The sequence below is a fragment of the Cynara cardunculus genome (genome assembly GCF_001531365.2).
Source record: "Cynara cardunculus var. scolymus isolate 2C chromosome LG 5, CcrdV1, whole genome shotgun sequence".
NCBI lineage: Eukaryota > Viridiplantae > Streptophyta > Magnoliopsida > Asterales > Asteraceae > Cynara > Cynara cardunculus.
This window is the reverse complement of record NC_037532.1, coordinates 15,352,626-15,366,739: the sequence shown is the minus strand read 5'-3', so window position 1 is coordinate 15,366,739 and position 14,114 is coordinate 15,352,626. Positions and strand designations below refer to the sequence as shown.

Here is a 14,114-nt window from a genome sequence, read left to right as displayed (position 1 = left end):
ACATCTATAAGCCAAATTTGCCAAACACTAAAAACCAACTTATCAACTTATTGCTTTTTGATACCGTTATAAGCTAATCCAAACACTTTTTACAAAACTCCAGTTTGATACCACATAAGTTAATAAGCACTTTTACAAAAAAAAGCATAAGTTGTTTTAAATAAGGAATCCCAAACACCCCCTAAACCTCGATGTTATGCCAATGGAATTTCTAGCTCATTGAATGCCTGCCTTCATCACCTACAATACAAAAATCAGACAGACAATGGCTTCGTTAACCTGCACCAAGTTTACACTGCTCGCCGCAGCTGCAATTCTACTTCAGATCACCGGTCTCTCGCTCTTCGTCTTTGGATTCTTCCCCATTAGACCAGCTCTCTCTGGTGTCAGGTACAAATTCATTTTCAAGAGTTTCAAATAAAGAATTTACAGTTTGATTGATTTAAGTTCTGAAATAGTGGACCAGAGAGTTTCCGGCCTCCCTCAGCCTCATGTGATTCATTTGAGGATCAAAATTTCACAGCTCTGCATCCTGACCAACTCAAATCATTATACCAGGTAACTTTAGCCACTCATAGAATGTCAAATATTGTTATACTTGCTATTTGCCACACTAACATCAGCTTTCAAGTGTGTACCCTTTGTTTAGGTTGAATGGGCGATATATCTTAATATACTGTACGTTAACATATATGGGTATTGGGTCCCTCATAGCCACCATATCAGAATTTCCATTTGGGATTTTCCATATTAATTACAATATTTTGGTTCTCCAGTGGGTTTACTGATCAAGAGGTGAGCATCCTCGCAAAATAAATGGAAGGTCTTAGTTCGTTTCAAGACACCACCCATGTGTCCTTGGATACTCAATTTAATTCATGATGGCTATGGGACCGGTTAGGTGGGCCCCTTCAACAAGTGACGTTCCAATTTTGCAGAATACAATGTTTTGGTTATCTACCCTCATCACATCTGCAAATTATTGATGATACACGTTACGTATATTTTCTTTGCATATAGCTTTAGTATTGTTGCAGTTTCAAAAGGAAGGGGGGAGTAATTTTTATCTGGTCATGAAATCCAGGGGCAACATTGTTAAGTTTAAGTTAGACATGACAGTTATGTTACTTATCATATGACAGTTATGTTAGTTATCCTAGAATGGTTGTCGGTTGGTTCAAAGGGTACAACCCTTGACTAACTATTTATATATTTGTAATCATTTGTATCCGTTGAATAATTTACTGTGAATGAAAAAAAAGTGTTGTGATTAGTTTACCTTTGTCGAAGTCCCCAACATTGTGGTATCAGAGCACAGAAGATGGCCTCAATTTCGAACATTGTTTTACATCCACAACTTCCCAAATTGAATGGGAAGAATTATCATCACTGGAGTATACAAATGAGGGTCCTATTCGAATCACAAGAGTTGTGGGATATCGTAGAGCAAGACTTTGATGAACCAAAAGATATAAAAGAACTCTCGCAAGAACAGGAAGATGATTTAAGGGATTTAAGAAAGAAAGACAAGAAGACTCTCTACACCATATATCTGACTGTGGACGAGATCATCTTTGAGAGAATATCCTCCACGTTTTCTTCTAAAGATGCATGGGATACACTGTACATAATCTATCATGGGGAAGACAAGGTAAAGGTTGTGAGACTGCAAACTCTTAGGTGTGAATTTGATAGTCTCAAAATGAAAGATGCAGAGACGATAGAGGAGTTCTATAATAGGGTAATCCTATTATTAATCCAACTTAGATTGAATGGCGAAGTCATAGAAGATAGGAGGGTAATTGAGAAAATTCTTAGAAGTTTAACCAGAAAATTTGAATATGTTGTGGTGGCAATTGAAGAATCCAAAGACCTTCCAACATTATCTCTTGAAAGTTTACTTGGAACAATCCAGTCTCGTGAACTAAGGATGAGACAATTCGATACCACCCCATATGAACAAGCCTTTCAATTACAATCTTCAAGCAATCAAGACAGAAACAGAACCTATGGAGGGATTGACAAAGAGATTTCAAGGGGAAGTACAAAAACAGGCAAGATAATCCAGTGCAGTGTTTTCATTGTCAGAAATTTGGCCATATAGCCAAGTTTTGCAGAAAAAGAATAGCAGAAGAGAGGGATATTAACTTTATTAATGTGGAAGAAGAAGGTGAAGCCATATTCATGATACTTAGTACTCAGGAGACTCCTGTTAACAACAATTGGTATGTTGACAGTGGATGCAGTAACCACATGTCAGGAAACAAAGATATTTTTGTTCATATAGATGAAACTCAAAAAAGAGAAGTGAGGACAGGTGATGACAGAAAATTAAACGTATATGGAATAGGAGACATCCTGGTGGATACAAATAATGGGCAGAAGAAAATAACAAGTGTGTACTATGTACCAGGATTGAAGCATAACCTGCTTAGTATAGGACAACTTCTACAGAAAGGTTTTGACTTACACTTTAAAGATGGAGCATGTGAATGGAAGGATCATAATGGAAAGCCCATGGGAAGAATAAACATGACAGGAAACATAATGTTTCCTTTAAATTTTACAGAAGATACTTTGTTCTCCTTCAATTTGTCTACAAAAGATCACTCTATGCTATGGCATCACAGGTTTGGTCACACAAACCTTGGATATCTGAGTTATATGCAGAGACACAATCTAGTAAAAAGAATGCCAAGTTTGAACAAAGTTGAGGACGTATGTGAAGGTTGCATATGGGAAAACAAAGAAGGGAATCATTCCCTCAAGAAGGAGCATGGAGAGCAACAAAGCCTTTGGACTTAATTCACACAGATGTCTGTTGACCAATGAAGACACTATCTATTGGTGGAAACAGGTACTTACTTACCTTTATAGATGATTTTAGCAAAAAACTGTAGGTATACTTCTTAAAGGAGAAATCAGAGGTCTTTGAAATCTTCAAAACCTTTAAGGCCTATGTTGAAAAGCAGAGTGGTCATATGATTAAAACCCTTAGATCAGATGGTGGAGGAGAATACAACTCCACTCACTTCCTCAATTTTCTGAAAGAAAATGGGATCCATCATCAGATGACCATTAGGTACACACCTCAGCAAAATAGTGTGGCAAAAAGGTTAAATAGAACCATTATTGAGAAAGCAAGAAGTATGCTTAAGAGCAAACATTTAGACAACTCCTTTTGGGCGGAGGCAGTGGCCTGTGCATGCTACTTGATGAATAGAACCACTACAAAAGGCCTTTCTAACATGACACTGCAAGAAGCTTGGACTGGATTTAAGCCTACTGTGGGTCATCTTAGAATTTTTGGATGTTTAGCATACTCACATATCCCTGAACAGAAGAGAAGCAAGTTAGATGAGAAATCTGAAAAACCATATTCATTGGTTATAGTAATAAGTCTAAGGCTTACAAGTTATACAACCCTAGTACTAAGAAGATCATAGTAAGTAGGGATGTTGTATTTGAAGAGGGAAAAGAATGGAATGACTCATCAAGTCATGAAAATGGTAAGTTATACAACCTACAGATTACACCAGTAGATGAAGGGCAGAAAGATGTTCAACAGAATCAAGGTGATCAGGATCCTAACATCCATTTAAACTCTCCTACAACACCTACAACTCCTCAAACCTCTGGAAGTTCAAACTCTCAAATAGATACCAGTGAGAGTCCACCAAGGAGGGGGTATAGAAGCCTTGTGGATATATATGGTGACCCAAGAAGCTTAGATTTCAATGAAAATGCAGATTTTGTCCTTTTTTCTGATGCTGATCAAGTATCATTTGAAGAAGCTTGGCATGATAAGAAGTGGAGGGATGCTATGGATACTGAAATAGAGGCCATTACAAGGAATGACACCTGGGAACTAGTAAATCTTCCAAGTGGCTGTAAGTCAATTGGAGTTAAGTGGGTATACAAGATTAAACTTAATGAAAAAGGTGAGATTGACAAATTCAAAGAAAGATTAGTAGTAAAGGGCTACAAGCAGAAACATGGAATAGACTACCAACAGATGGAAGGCCTAAATCCAGTCCAATGGATGTAATCAGGATGGAGACAGTAAGATTATTGGCTTTGGCAGCACACAACAGATGGAAGGTACATCAAATGGATGTAAAATCAGCCTTCCTCAATGGCTTCTTGGAAGACCGATGTATATATAGACCAGCCTGAAGGATATATAAAGAAAGGCGAGGAACACAAAGTATGTCACTTGAAAAAGGCCCTATACGGATTGAAGCAAGCCCCAAGGGCTTGGTACAACAGAATTGAGAATTACTTCTTGACACATGGTTTCACAAAATGCCCTCAAGAACACACTCTCTTCACTCAAAAACAACAAGATATGATTCTGATGGTTTGCATATATGTTGATGATCTGGTATTTACTGGAAACTCATATGAATTGATAGAAAAATTTAAAGAAAGTATGAAGAAGGAGTTTGATATGACAGATATGGGTTTCCTCCATTATTTCCTGGGAATTGAAGTAAGACCGAATGATGATGGGATTAGAATTCTCCAACAAAGATATGCTCAGAATTTAGTAAACAAGTTCAATATAGGAAAGTCAAACCTGCTATTACTCTATGGACTTTGGAATCAAACTTTCAAAAGATAGCAGGGAAGAAAGTGTGGATAGTAGTCTGTTTAGAAGCTTAGTTGGCAGCATCATGTACTTGACTGCCACAAGACCTGATTTGGTATTTTCAGTGTGCATCTTAAGCAGGTTTATGGAATTCCCTAAGGTAAGTCACTGGGAAGCTAGAAAGAGGATCCTAAGATATGTGAATGGGACTCTAAACCATGGAATCTTTTATTCAAATACAAGTGATTTCAAACTCACAGGTTTTAGTGATAGTGATTATGGAGGCAATCTTGATGATGGAAGAAGCACATGAGGCTATATCTTCAATTTGGGATCTGGAGCTGTCTCTTGGTAATCAAAGAAACAAGATGTAGTAGCTCTATCTTCTGCTGAGGCAGAGTACATGTCTCTCTCTGTTGCTGGCTGTCAAGCAATCTGGTTAAGGGGCATCTTACATGAACTGGAACACATTCAGTTTGGACCTACTACCATATTCTGTGACAATAAATCTGCCATTGCTCTGTCTAAGAATCCAGTGTTCTACGGCAAGAGTAAACACATCAGAATTAAATTTCATTTTATCACGGAATTGGTGTCAAATGGGGAGATCGATTTTCTGTGGGACTAAAGACCAACTTGCAGACTGCTTTACCAAGGCTCTCCAATTTGGGAATTTCAACAATATGACGCAGAGATTGAAGGTTCATACATGTCTAATTTAAGGGGGTATGTTAAGTTTAGGTTAGACATGACAGTTATGTTAGTTATCATATGACAGTTATGTTAGTTATCCTAGAATGGTTGTGTCGGTTGGTTCAAAGGGTACAACCCTTGACTAACTATTTATATATTTGTAATCATTTGTATCCGTTGAATAATTTACTGTGAATAAAAAAAAGTGCTGTGATTAGTTTACCTTTGTCAAAGTCTCCAACAAACATTAGATCTTGACTCTACACTTGGTTGTTGCTTTACCATGATTGGATGGGTTTATGTAGTTTGGAATGGGACTAATCTTCAAATTCAAAATTATTTCATCTTGTATAATAGTCGACAAAAATTGCTAATTACATATCATCGTACAAACATCATGAAAGGTGTAAAAATGTACAACAGTTCATCTTATTTGTGTATTTTGGATGTTCTAGGTTTGACAATGAAAAGTTAAAGCTCAGCAACTTGTTTCTAATGATCAAACAATAACTGCAAGGTTCTTATTTCAAACTAGATGGGTTAGACATGACATGCAAACAATCCAAAACTAAAAAAGAGACAATTAACAAAGTAATGCATCTCCCCTTTCTTTTCTTTTTCTACTGGAGGAAGTAAAGCTTTTCTTATTTGGAGATGCTCCTTTGAAACAGGTGTCACACAATCTGGTCTAAATTTTCACCAATATACGTTCTTTCTTCATTTTGTGGGCTTTATCAATGTCCTATTTGGTCCTTCCATAATTATTCCCTTCGTTCTTGTATTTAAACTGGTTTGAACAACTTATTGCTTAACTGGAGCATTGCTTGGCATTTAACTGAGTGAACTTCCATAATGCAGGAACTTTCTTCAATCACACCTTCTTATGACCGATTGATACTAATGGTATGGAGCTATGCAATATAATTTGCAATAATTGAACTTGCATAATCTCAGGGAAAGCACTTCTAGTCCCTTGCTCATCTAGAGAGAATAAATTCATTATGCCAATACAATTATGTGATGTTTAGGTTATTGATGGTCTTCCAGCAGAATTTGTTCTTGGAAGAGATGGCCAGCCTCCATCAACAGTTTTAAAGGATGCGATGCCATATACTCAGTCTTTGTTGGCCAATAGAATGGCATTGGGTTACCATGCTAAGGCTGCACCTCCAACCGTTACACTGCCACGCTTGAAGGTACCAAAGTTAATTTTGTTCTGGAATTTTAATTTTATTTCCCTCATCTGTTGACCATATACAACAGGCCATGACTACTGGGTCGATTGGGGGATTCTTGGATGTTTTGTTTAATTTCAACACTCAAGCTCTTCTGGAAGACAATATTATAGGTGAGTTGGAAAAAATCTGATGGATTTAGCTATCATATTTAAGTTGCTCTTCTGGAGTTGACCAGCCTGGTGTATTACTTACCGCGTAATTTGTTGCAGGTCAATTTTTCAGAATAGGCTGGAAAATGGTTATGCTTGGTGATGAAACGTGGCTCAAGTTGTTTCCAGGATTATTTACAAGGCATGATGGAGTTAGTAGTTTTTTTGTAAGTCTTCTGCACTTGCTCTTTTACTCAAAGTTCTTTCTGCTCAAGCATTTCATCAAGTAACCTTAAACAGAAACCTCATCTATTTTATTTGTATTGTACTATCACATCACATCAGATAGTCTTAAGTAAACACACAACCCAAAATAGAAGAACTTCTACAATTCTTCTTCATACAAGAGTGTTTAAATCAATATAACTTTTTAGTATTAGACTTAAAAAACCAACCTAAACCAAACAAAACCACATCAAAGGAAACCATCCTAGTAAATCCCATGCAAAGGTAGGATCTGGGATTATTTTTAATTAGTCTTCCTTTTTCTTATAAATTATTTGCATCTGATTCAAACTGTTTACATGTGTTCTTCGATGTCTCAACTTATCATTGATTTGAACCAGTATTAAATATTATTGATTTGGACCAGTATTAAATATTATTGATTTGAACGAGTACTTCAATCCGTGCTTCACAAGGACAGAGTAAAAAAGAAAAAGAAACTGGAAAAAATCTCTTGGAAGTACATCAAAATAACATAGAAGAACTGGTAAACATAGAGATGTGTCGTTTGCCTACATTTTTTGTTGCTTTGTTTCGTTGGGTGTCTACATGCACAAAGGTAGAAACAGACACACGGATAAGAATTGGAGCTTATGGGAATGCACTCTCAAATGAATTTGGAGCTTTGAATCTTTGCACGATAATTGATAAATGTCATCTTGACATCTTTGTAGATCATCCAGTTGAGAACCATTTATTCAGGAAAAAGGAGTATGCTACTCTGTGGTGTAATCATGTTTGTCGAATTAATATAAGTTTATGGAGAAACGTAATGTAAATAATGTTGGTGTAATTCTATTATTCAGGAGAAAGCTTATGTTAATAATCCACTTTGACAATGGAGAAATGTCATCTTGGCATATTTTTTAGTCACCCACTTTGAGACATTTTTATTGAGGAAAAAGGAGTATGCCACTATATGGTGTAATCATGTAAATTTATTTAGAATACTGTCCGTCAAACTTCTTAAGTTCCATACTCATGTCACTCAGAGCTAGTATAACATGTCACATGTGATATGAGTCATATCTCATTTCCTATTACTCCAAAAGCGAATCTAAACTCATGCTGCTTCATGATAGACATCCTCAACCTCATTTATTTTTCTCAACCTATACATTGGAGCAGTATTTTCTAGCCTAGTTGCAGTTTTAAGCTTATGATGGATTCCCTTCCTACGTCTTAATTGATTTTTTAACATTGGATCACTATTCTTTTGTAACATAAAAAATTACTTGATTTCCAATATCCTCAAGCATGTTTAACATGAGGTTTGAACCAAAGGGTTTCAATTAAGAATAATCATAGAGTAGATGATAATAGTAGACTTTTAGTGGTTTCAATCAAGAATAATCGTAGGGAGATGTCCAAGATGAGTTTACTTTTAGAATGTAAATCTGTGTGTTAATTGGCCATATATTGATCCTTTACCCTTTTTGTTTGTTGTGCTATTTAGTTGCCTAGATTCCCAAGAACTTTTGAATTTTGATTACACTTCATAAAATTTTAAAAATCTCTGCAATTTTTCTTGACATAGGTTAAAGACACTGTGCAAGTGGATCATAATGTTTCTCGGCATCTGAGTTATGAACTTTACAAAAGTGACTGGAATCTTCTGGTAATATACGTCAAATTTTGATGATACTCTGAGGGATTCTATGTAGTTTTTATCCATGATTACTGTGTTAGAGTTGTTGTGGTAGTGATTATTCTTTAGCAACTTAATATTTACAACCTTTTGTCTTTTTTGTCACTTTCCAACCTTTGTTCAAATTATGGCACCCATTATTATTCTGATGGAGACAATTGCAGTTCTCTAGTGTTTCTATTTTAGAGATGAGAAATGGACTTTCTGCCTATTTGTTATGTTTGAACTCATATTTTAAATGCTTATCTCAGATCAAGTTCTCTGCATCCTTGTTTGGCCTATGAGTTTTCTAATACAATTATGAGCTTATTAAGCTTGCGTAGAAATGGGAAGTAAGTTGCAGAGAAGGGAGAAACAATGCTGTATATTTTTGTCTATAATCTTCTACTGAGATACAACCCTAATTATCTCACTTTTATTGATTTGGCTATTTTCCAAATCGGTTTGATGATCAATTACTAATCACAAAAGTTAGGAACTAATCAAGGAAACTAAATATGATAATATCTTTGGTATTCTCAACACTCCCCCTCAAGCTGGTTTGTAGATATCTTCTATTGCTAGCCTGGCAGTCAATTTATCAAACTGCTTCTTTGGTAATGCGTTAGCAAGCATATACACAACCTATTCTGCAGTGGGAATGTTTGGCATGCATGTCAATTCCTTCTTAATCTTTTATCTGATGAATTGTCTTTTGATCACCATATGTTTTGTTTTGTCATAAGAATTGGGTTGTGAAACTAAAATTGTTGTCTTGTTGTCACAGTTATAACTTCATAGGTGAAGGGTTTTAACCTCTTAAATGGAAGTGCTTGTCACATTCCATTTGCATCTGGTTATAACGTTGCTTCAGCATTGCCTCTAGCCACAACACCTTGTTTCTTGCTCTGCAACATCACTGTTTTGCCTCCAATAAATATGCAATAACCAGAAATTGATCTTCTGTTTATTTCAGCCCTTTCCCAGTCAATATCAGTGTAAAATTCAACTTGTAGGTTCCCTTCCTTCTTTCTTTGTACAATAGTCCTATACTAGGTGTCTTCTTTAGATACCTCATACCCAAAATTCTATACACAACCTCAAAGTGTTCTTGTCTAGTTGAATGCATGAACTGTATTACAGTACCAACTGCACACTTTGTTATCAAAGTTTCCTTCAAGACTAGGTGGTAGATTCACTTAAACCAAACCAAAACAAATGTGCCCGGTATATCCACCGTGTAAGACGTATGTAGACCTAATGTCTACCCTAAAGAGTAGAGCGACTGTTTCCATGAAGGCCAATCAAACCTTGAATTTATTGATTTTATTGTATATTTAAAAGACAKAATACGTGCCCTATATATAGGACAGATAATTACACTTTAATACCCTAAGCAGTTACACTTTAATACCCTCAACAATAAGGTTATTTAACTTAGTCTAACATTCCCCCGCAAGTTGAGGGCGGGGAACRACCTGCAACTTGGACCGTAGARACTCAAATCTTTGTGAAGACAAGGGCTTTGTAAAAACATCAGCAATCTGGTCATCAGTGGAGATAAACTTGACATTCAATTTTCCTTGAGCAACTTGTTCACGAACAAAGTGATAATCKACTTCAACGTGCTTTGTGCGGGCATGAAAGACTGGATTTGCAGAAAGATAAGTTGCGCCAAGATTATCACACCAAAGTGTGGGTGCCTTGCAAATCAAACCGAGTTCATGAAGAAGGGACTTTAACCAAATCAGTTATGCTACAGTGTCAGCAATAGCCTTGTATTCAGACTCAGTTGAAGATCGAGAGACAGTTCGTTGTTTGCGAGCAGACCATGAAATAAGGTTTGAACCCAAATAGATAGCATATCCCTCCGTGGATCGACGATCGATAGGGCAGCCTGCCCAGTCGGAGTCTGAGAAGGCTCTAAGATTAGTGTCCAAGTGAGTCTGAAAAGGCTTGAAGTCGAGACCCCGTGTTGTAACGAAACAATAGACCGAGGTTGATCGTGCCCTTTAGATAACGCAGGATTCGTTTGACACCAACCCAATGATTTTCAGTCGGAGCATGCATGAACTGACACACCTTGTTAACTGCGAAGGCAATATCTGGACGAGATAAAGTGACATACTGGAGGTCCCCGACTGTCTGCCGAAACCGAGAGGGATCATCAAGTAAGGGATTGTCATCGAGTAAGAGTACTTGAGAGGTACTCATAGGAGATGAAATAGGTTTGCAATCCGCAAGACCAGCTCGGTGAAGAATATCAAGAATATATTTTCGTTGAGACAAAAGTAAATCAGAACCATGGTGTACCACTTCAATGCCCAAGAAATAATGTAGTTGGCCCAGATCTTTAAGAGCAAATGGAGAGTTGAGACGATCAATGATAGTAGTTACGGTAGCTGGGTTGTTACCGGTGATGATAATGTCATCGACATATACAAGAAGATAAACGAGCGTGTCATCAGAGTTGAGAATGAAGAGAGAAGGGTCAGTTTTAGACCCACAAAACCCCAGCTATTGAAGAGCAGTAGACAATTTTGTGAACCAGGCACGAGGAGCTTGTTTGAGCCCATATAACGACTTGTTCAGTAAGCATACATGATCTGGCCTGTTAGGATCATCAAAACCAGGAGGTTGGCGCATGTAAACAGTCTCTTGAAGATCACCATGTAAAAATGCAGTCTGGATATCTAACTGACGTAGAGACCATTTATTTGTGACTGCCAGTGATAACACGGTTCTGATAGTAGCAGGTTTGATTACTGGCCTGAAAGTCTCGTGATAGTCAATTCCATGTTGTTGATGGAAGCCCTTGACAACAAGCCGGGCCTTGTACCTGCTAATCTTTCCATTCGCATCTGTTTTCAACCTGTAAACCCATTTACAGTCAACCACGTTAGTATTAGGAACAGGGGGAACTAATGTCCACGTGCCATTTCGATGAAGCGCAGTCAACTCTTCAGCCATTGCTTGGCGCCATTCTAGGGACTTGTTGGCAACGGTAAAGGAGGTAGGTTCAATAGGTAAGGTAGGGGTAGTGGTGGCAGTGTAGGCAGCGTATTGGGTGGTGGGTTTAGGGTTGGGACGAAGGTTAGGAGGCCGAGGCCGAGGGGCTGGAGGTGAGGGTGGGGGAGGGATTCGGGTCTGGTGAGGACTCGGGGTTAGGGGTTTGGGAGGGTGAGGTTGGTGGGGTTGTATCGAGTTGTGGAGATGGTACGGAAGGTGGTGGTGGGGTTGTTTCGGGTTGTGGAGGTGGTACGGTAGGTGGTGGTGGGGTTGTTTCGGGTTGTGGAGGTGGTACGGAAGGTGGTGATGGTGGTGAGTTGGGTTCGGTTGGAAAACTGGGTGGTGGGGTAGGGAAAATAGATATGTATGGAGAGTCGGGTTGGGATGGAGAGTGGGTAGAAGTAGGTGGTTGATAGGGAAAAACATGCTCATTGAAACGAACATGTCTGGCTATGTATATCCGTTCAGTGGAAGGATCAAGGCACCGGTAACCATGGTGAATAGGACTGTAGCCAAGGAAGACACAGAGTGGAGCGAAAATCAATCTTGTGATGGTTATACGGACGAAGATAGGGAAAACATTGACATCCAAAAACTCAAAGAAAGGAGTAATCAGGTTTGCGTTTGAAAATGTGTTCATAGGGAGATTTGTTGGAGGAGACACGAGAGGGGAGTCGATTTATTAAGTATACGGCGGTTTGAAAAGCAAAATGCCAGAAGCGTTGAGGAAGACTGGATTGGGCTAGGAGTGTGAGTCCAGTTTCGACAACATGACGATGACGACGTTCTACAATGCCATTTTGTTCGCTTGTATGGGGACAAGAACGACAATGAATTATGCCAAGGTTGTGGCAGAAGGTAGTTAGAGGTCAAAACTCTCCCCCCCAATCGGACTGAATACACTTTAACTTGGTGTTAAATTGGCGTTCAACCATTTTAATAAAGTTTGTTAAGACTGTATAAACATCAGATTTCTGAATTAAAGGGTAAAACCACATATATCTAGAGTGATGATCAACACATAACAAAAAGAAACGATGACCATCGAAGGATGGTGTATGCGAATGGCCCCAAACATCACAATAAACAAGATCCAAAAAATTATTGCAATGAAAATTTGAATCGGATAAAGATAGTTTTGAGGATTTTCCTAGTTGACAAGCAGAACACAAGTTATTTGATAATTTGTCCGAAACAGGTAAAGAACAATGAGAAATAATTGAACGAAAAMCTTGAGCATGAGGATGACCCAAGCGTTGATGCCAAATGTTCGAGGAGGCTTTGACAGCAGTAAATGCAACTTTAGGTAAAGACTTGAGTGTAGGAAGAYGGATGGAGTACAGTCCTTGTTCACTGGGGCCCGTTAGGAGGATAGTGCGTGTAGACTCGTCSTTYACAACAAAATAAGATGAGYGAAATTCAAWGAAAACATGATTATCGACACAAAATTTTTGAACGGATAAAAGGTTTTGTTTTAGTTCAGGGACATGAAGTATATTGGATAATTTAAAGGTTTTGTTAGGGGAGTAAAGTTTTGAGGAGCCAATGTGAAAGATGGGTATAGAGTTACCGTTACCAACAAGTAAAGAATCGTTACCAAAGTAGGCCTCAGAGTTGTCAAGGCTAGATAGATCTGGAGTGGCATGGTGATTTGCGCCAGTGTCGGGCTTCCAAGTAGATCCTGATTGCGAACCAGCATCGGAGTAAGTAGCATAGTTGGCTTGTGGCGCTGCACAGGATTGGTTAGGCTGGTTAGGACACTGAGAGGGTAGGTGACCAATTCCACAACGATTACAATGACCATACACCATGTTTTGAGTAGAAGCGCAAGAGAATTGACGTGTGCCATTACTATCAGGATTACGAGAGTTGAAAGCAGGTCGTAAGTTACCACGTGAAGATCCACGAGAACCGGGATCCAAAATAAGCCTGTGGTCGTGATGAAGTTGCAGGGTTCAGTTGATATCCCCATTGGGAAGCCATGAGTTGAAGATTATGAAGTTGTTGTTGAATGGAGTCGAAATTGGGCTGCTGTAGTGGTGTAGAGGTAGCCGTAAGAGGCTGCTGAGCAGGAGAGGTAGTCGCAAAGAGAGCCTGGGGAACTTGCGGATTTGTTGCCAAGATCCTTGTAATCATATAATCATGGTCACTTAATAAACCATGCAATTCATTGAAGTTGACAGGAGGGGAGCGAGCCAAGAGGTTTGCTTTGAGACCATTGTATTCTTCAYGAAGCCCTGCTAGGGTTAGCATAACCAGATCTTTGTCTTTCATTGGTTCGCCTATATTGGCTAGAGCAGTTGCATATTCTTGTGCTCTACTGAGGTATTCGGCAGGTTTTTCATCACCCTTCATGGTGATTCKAAGTAATTGATTTTTAAGAGTAAATTCATGGGATGAAGTAACCGGAGCATACGCTCGTTCTAAAGACAGCCATATCTCTCGAGATGTTTTGCCCTGAATATGTTGAAAGGACTCTTCTGACACAGTAGAGATGATGAGCATACGGATGTGAGCGTCGTTGGAGACCCATGGTTGGTAGCTTGGATTGTCAGTTGTAGCAGATCCGTTTGTAACCTTCG

At 38.5% G+C, this 14,114-nt stretch overlaps 1 protein-coding gene across 3 annotated transcripts in view; it reads left to right on the top strand.

The window, feature by feature from the left end:
* The window catches only part of LOC112512666 (GPI ethanolamine phosphate transferase 2), a 44,516-nt gene that overhangs the window by 638 nt on the left and 29,764 nt on the right, over positions 1-14,114 (top strand). Inside the window, exons 2-8 of one of the 3 annotated variants that reach the window (XM_025118740.1) lie at positions 180-390; positions 459-558; positions 6,143-6,187; positions 6,313-6,480; positions 6,548-6,632; positions 6,732-6,838; positions 8,434-8,514. In XM_025118740.1, coding sequence (XP_024974508.1) covers positions 224-390; positions 459-558; positions 6,143-6,187; positions 6,313-6,480; positions 6,548-6,632; positions 6,732-6,838; positions 8,434-8,514 — 753 coding nt within the window. In that variant the 5' untranslated portion in view covers positions 180-223. Of the gene's footprint in view, positions 1-179; positions 391-458; positions 5,318-6,142; positions 6,188-6,312; positions 6,481-6,547; positions 6,633-6,731; positions 6,839-8,433; positions 8,515-14,114 lie in introns of those variants that run through there. The other 2 variants (XM_025118741.1, XM_025118742.1) reach the window with 2 other exon arrangements.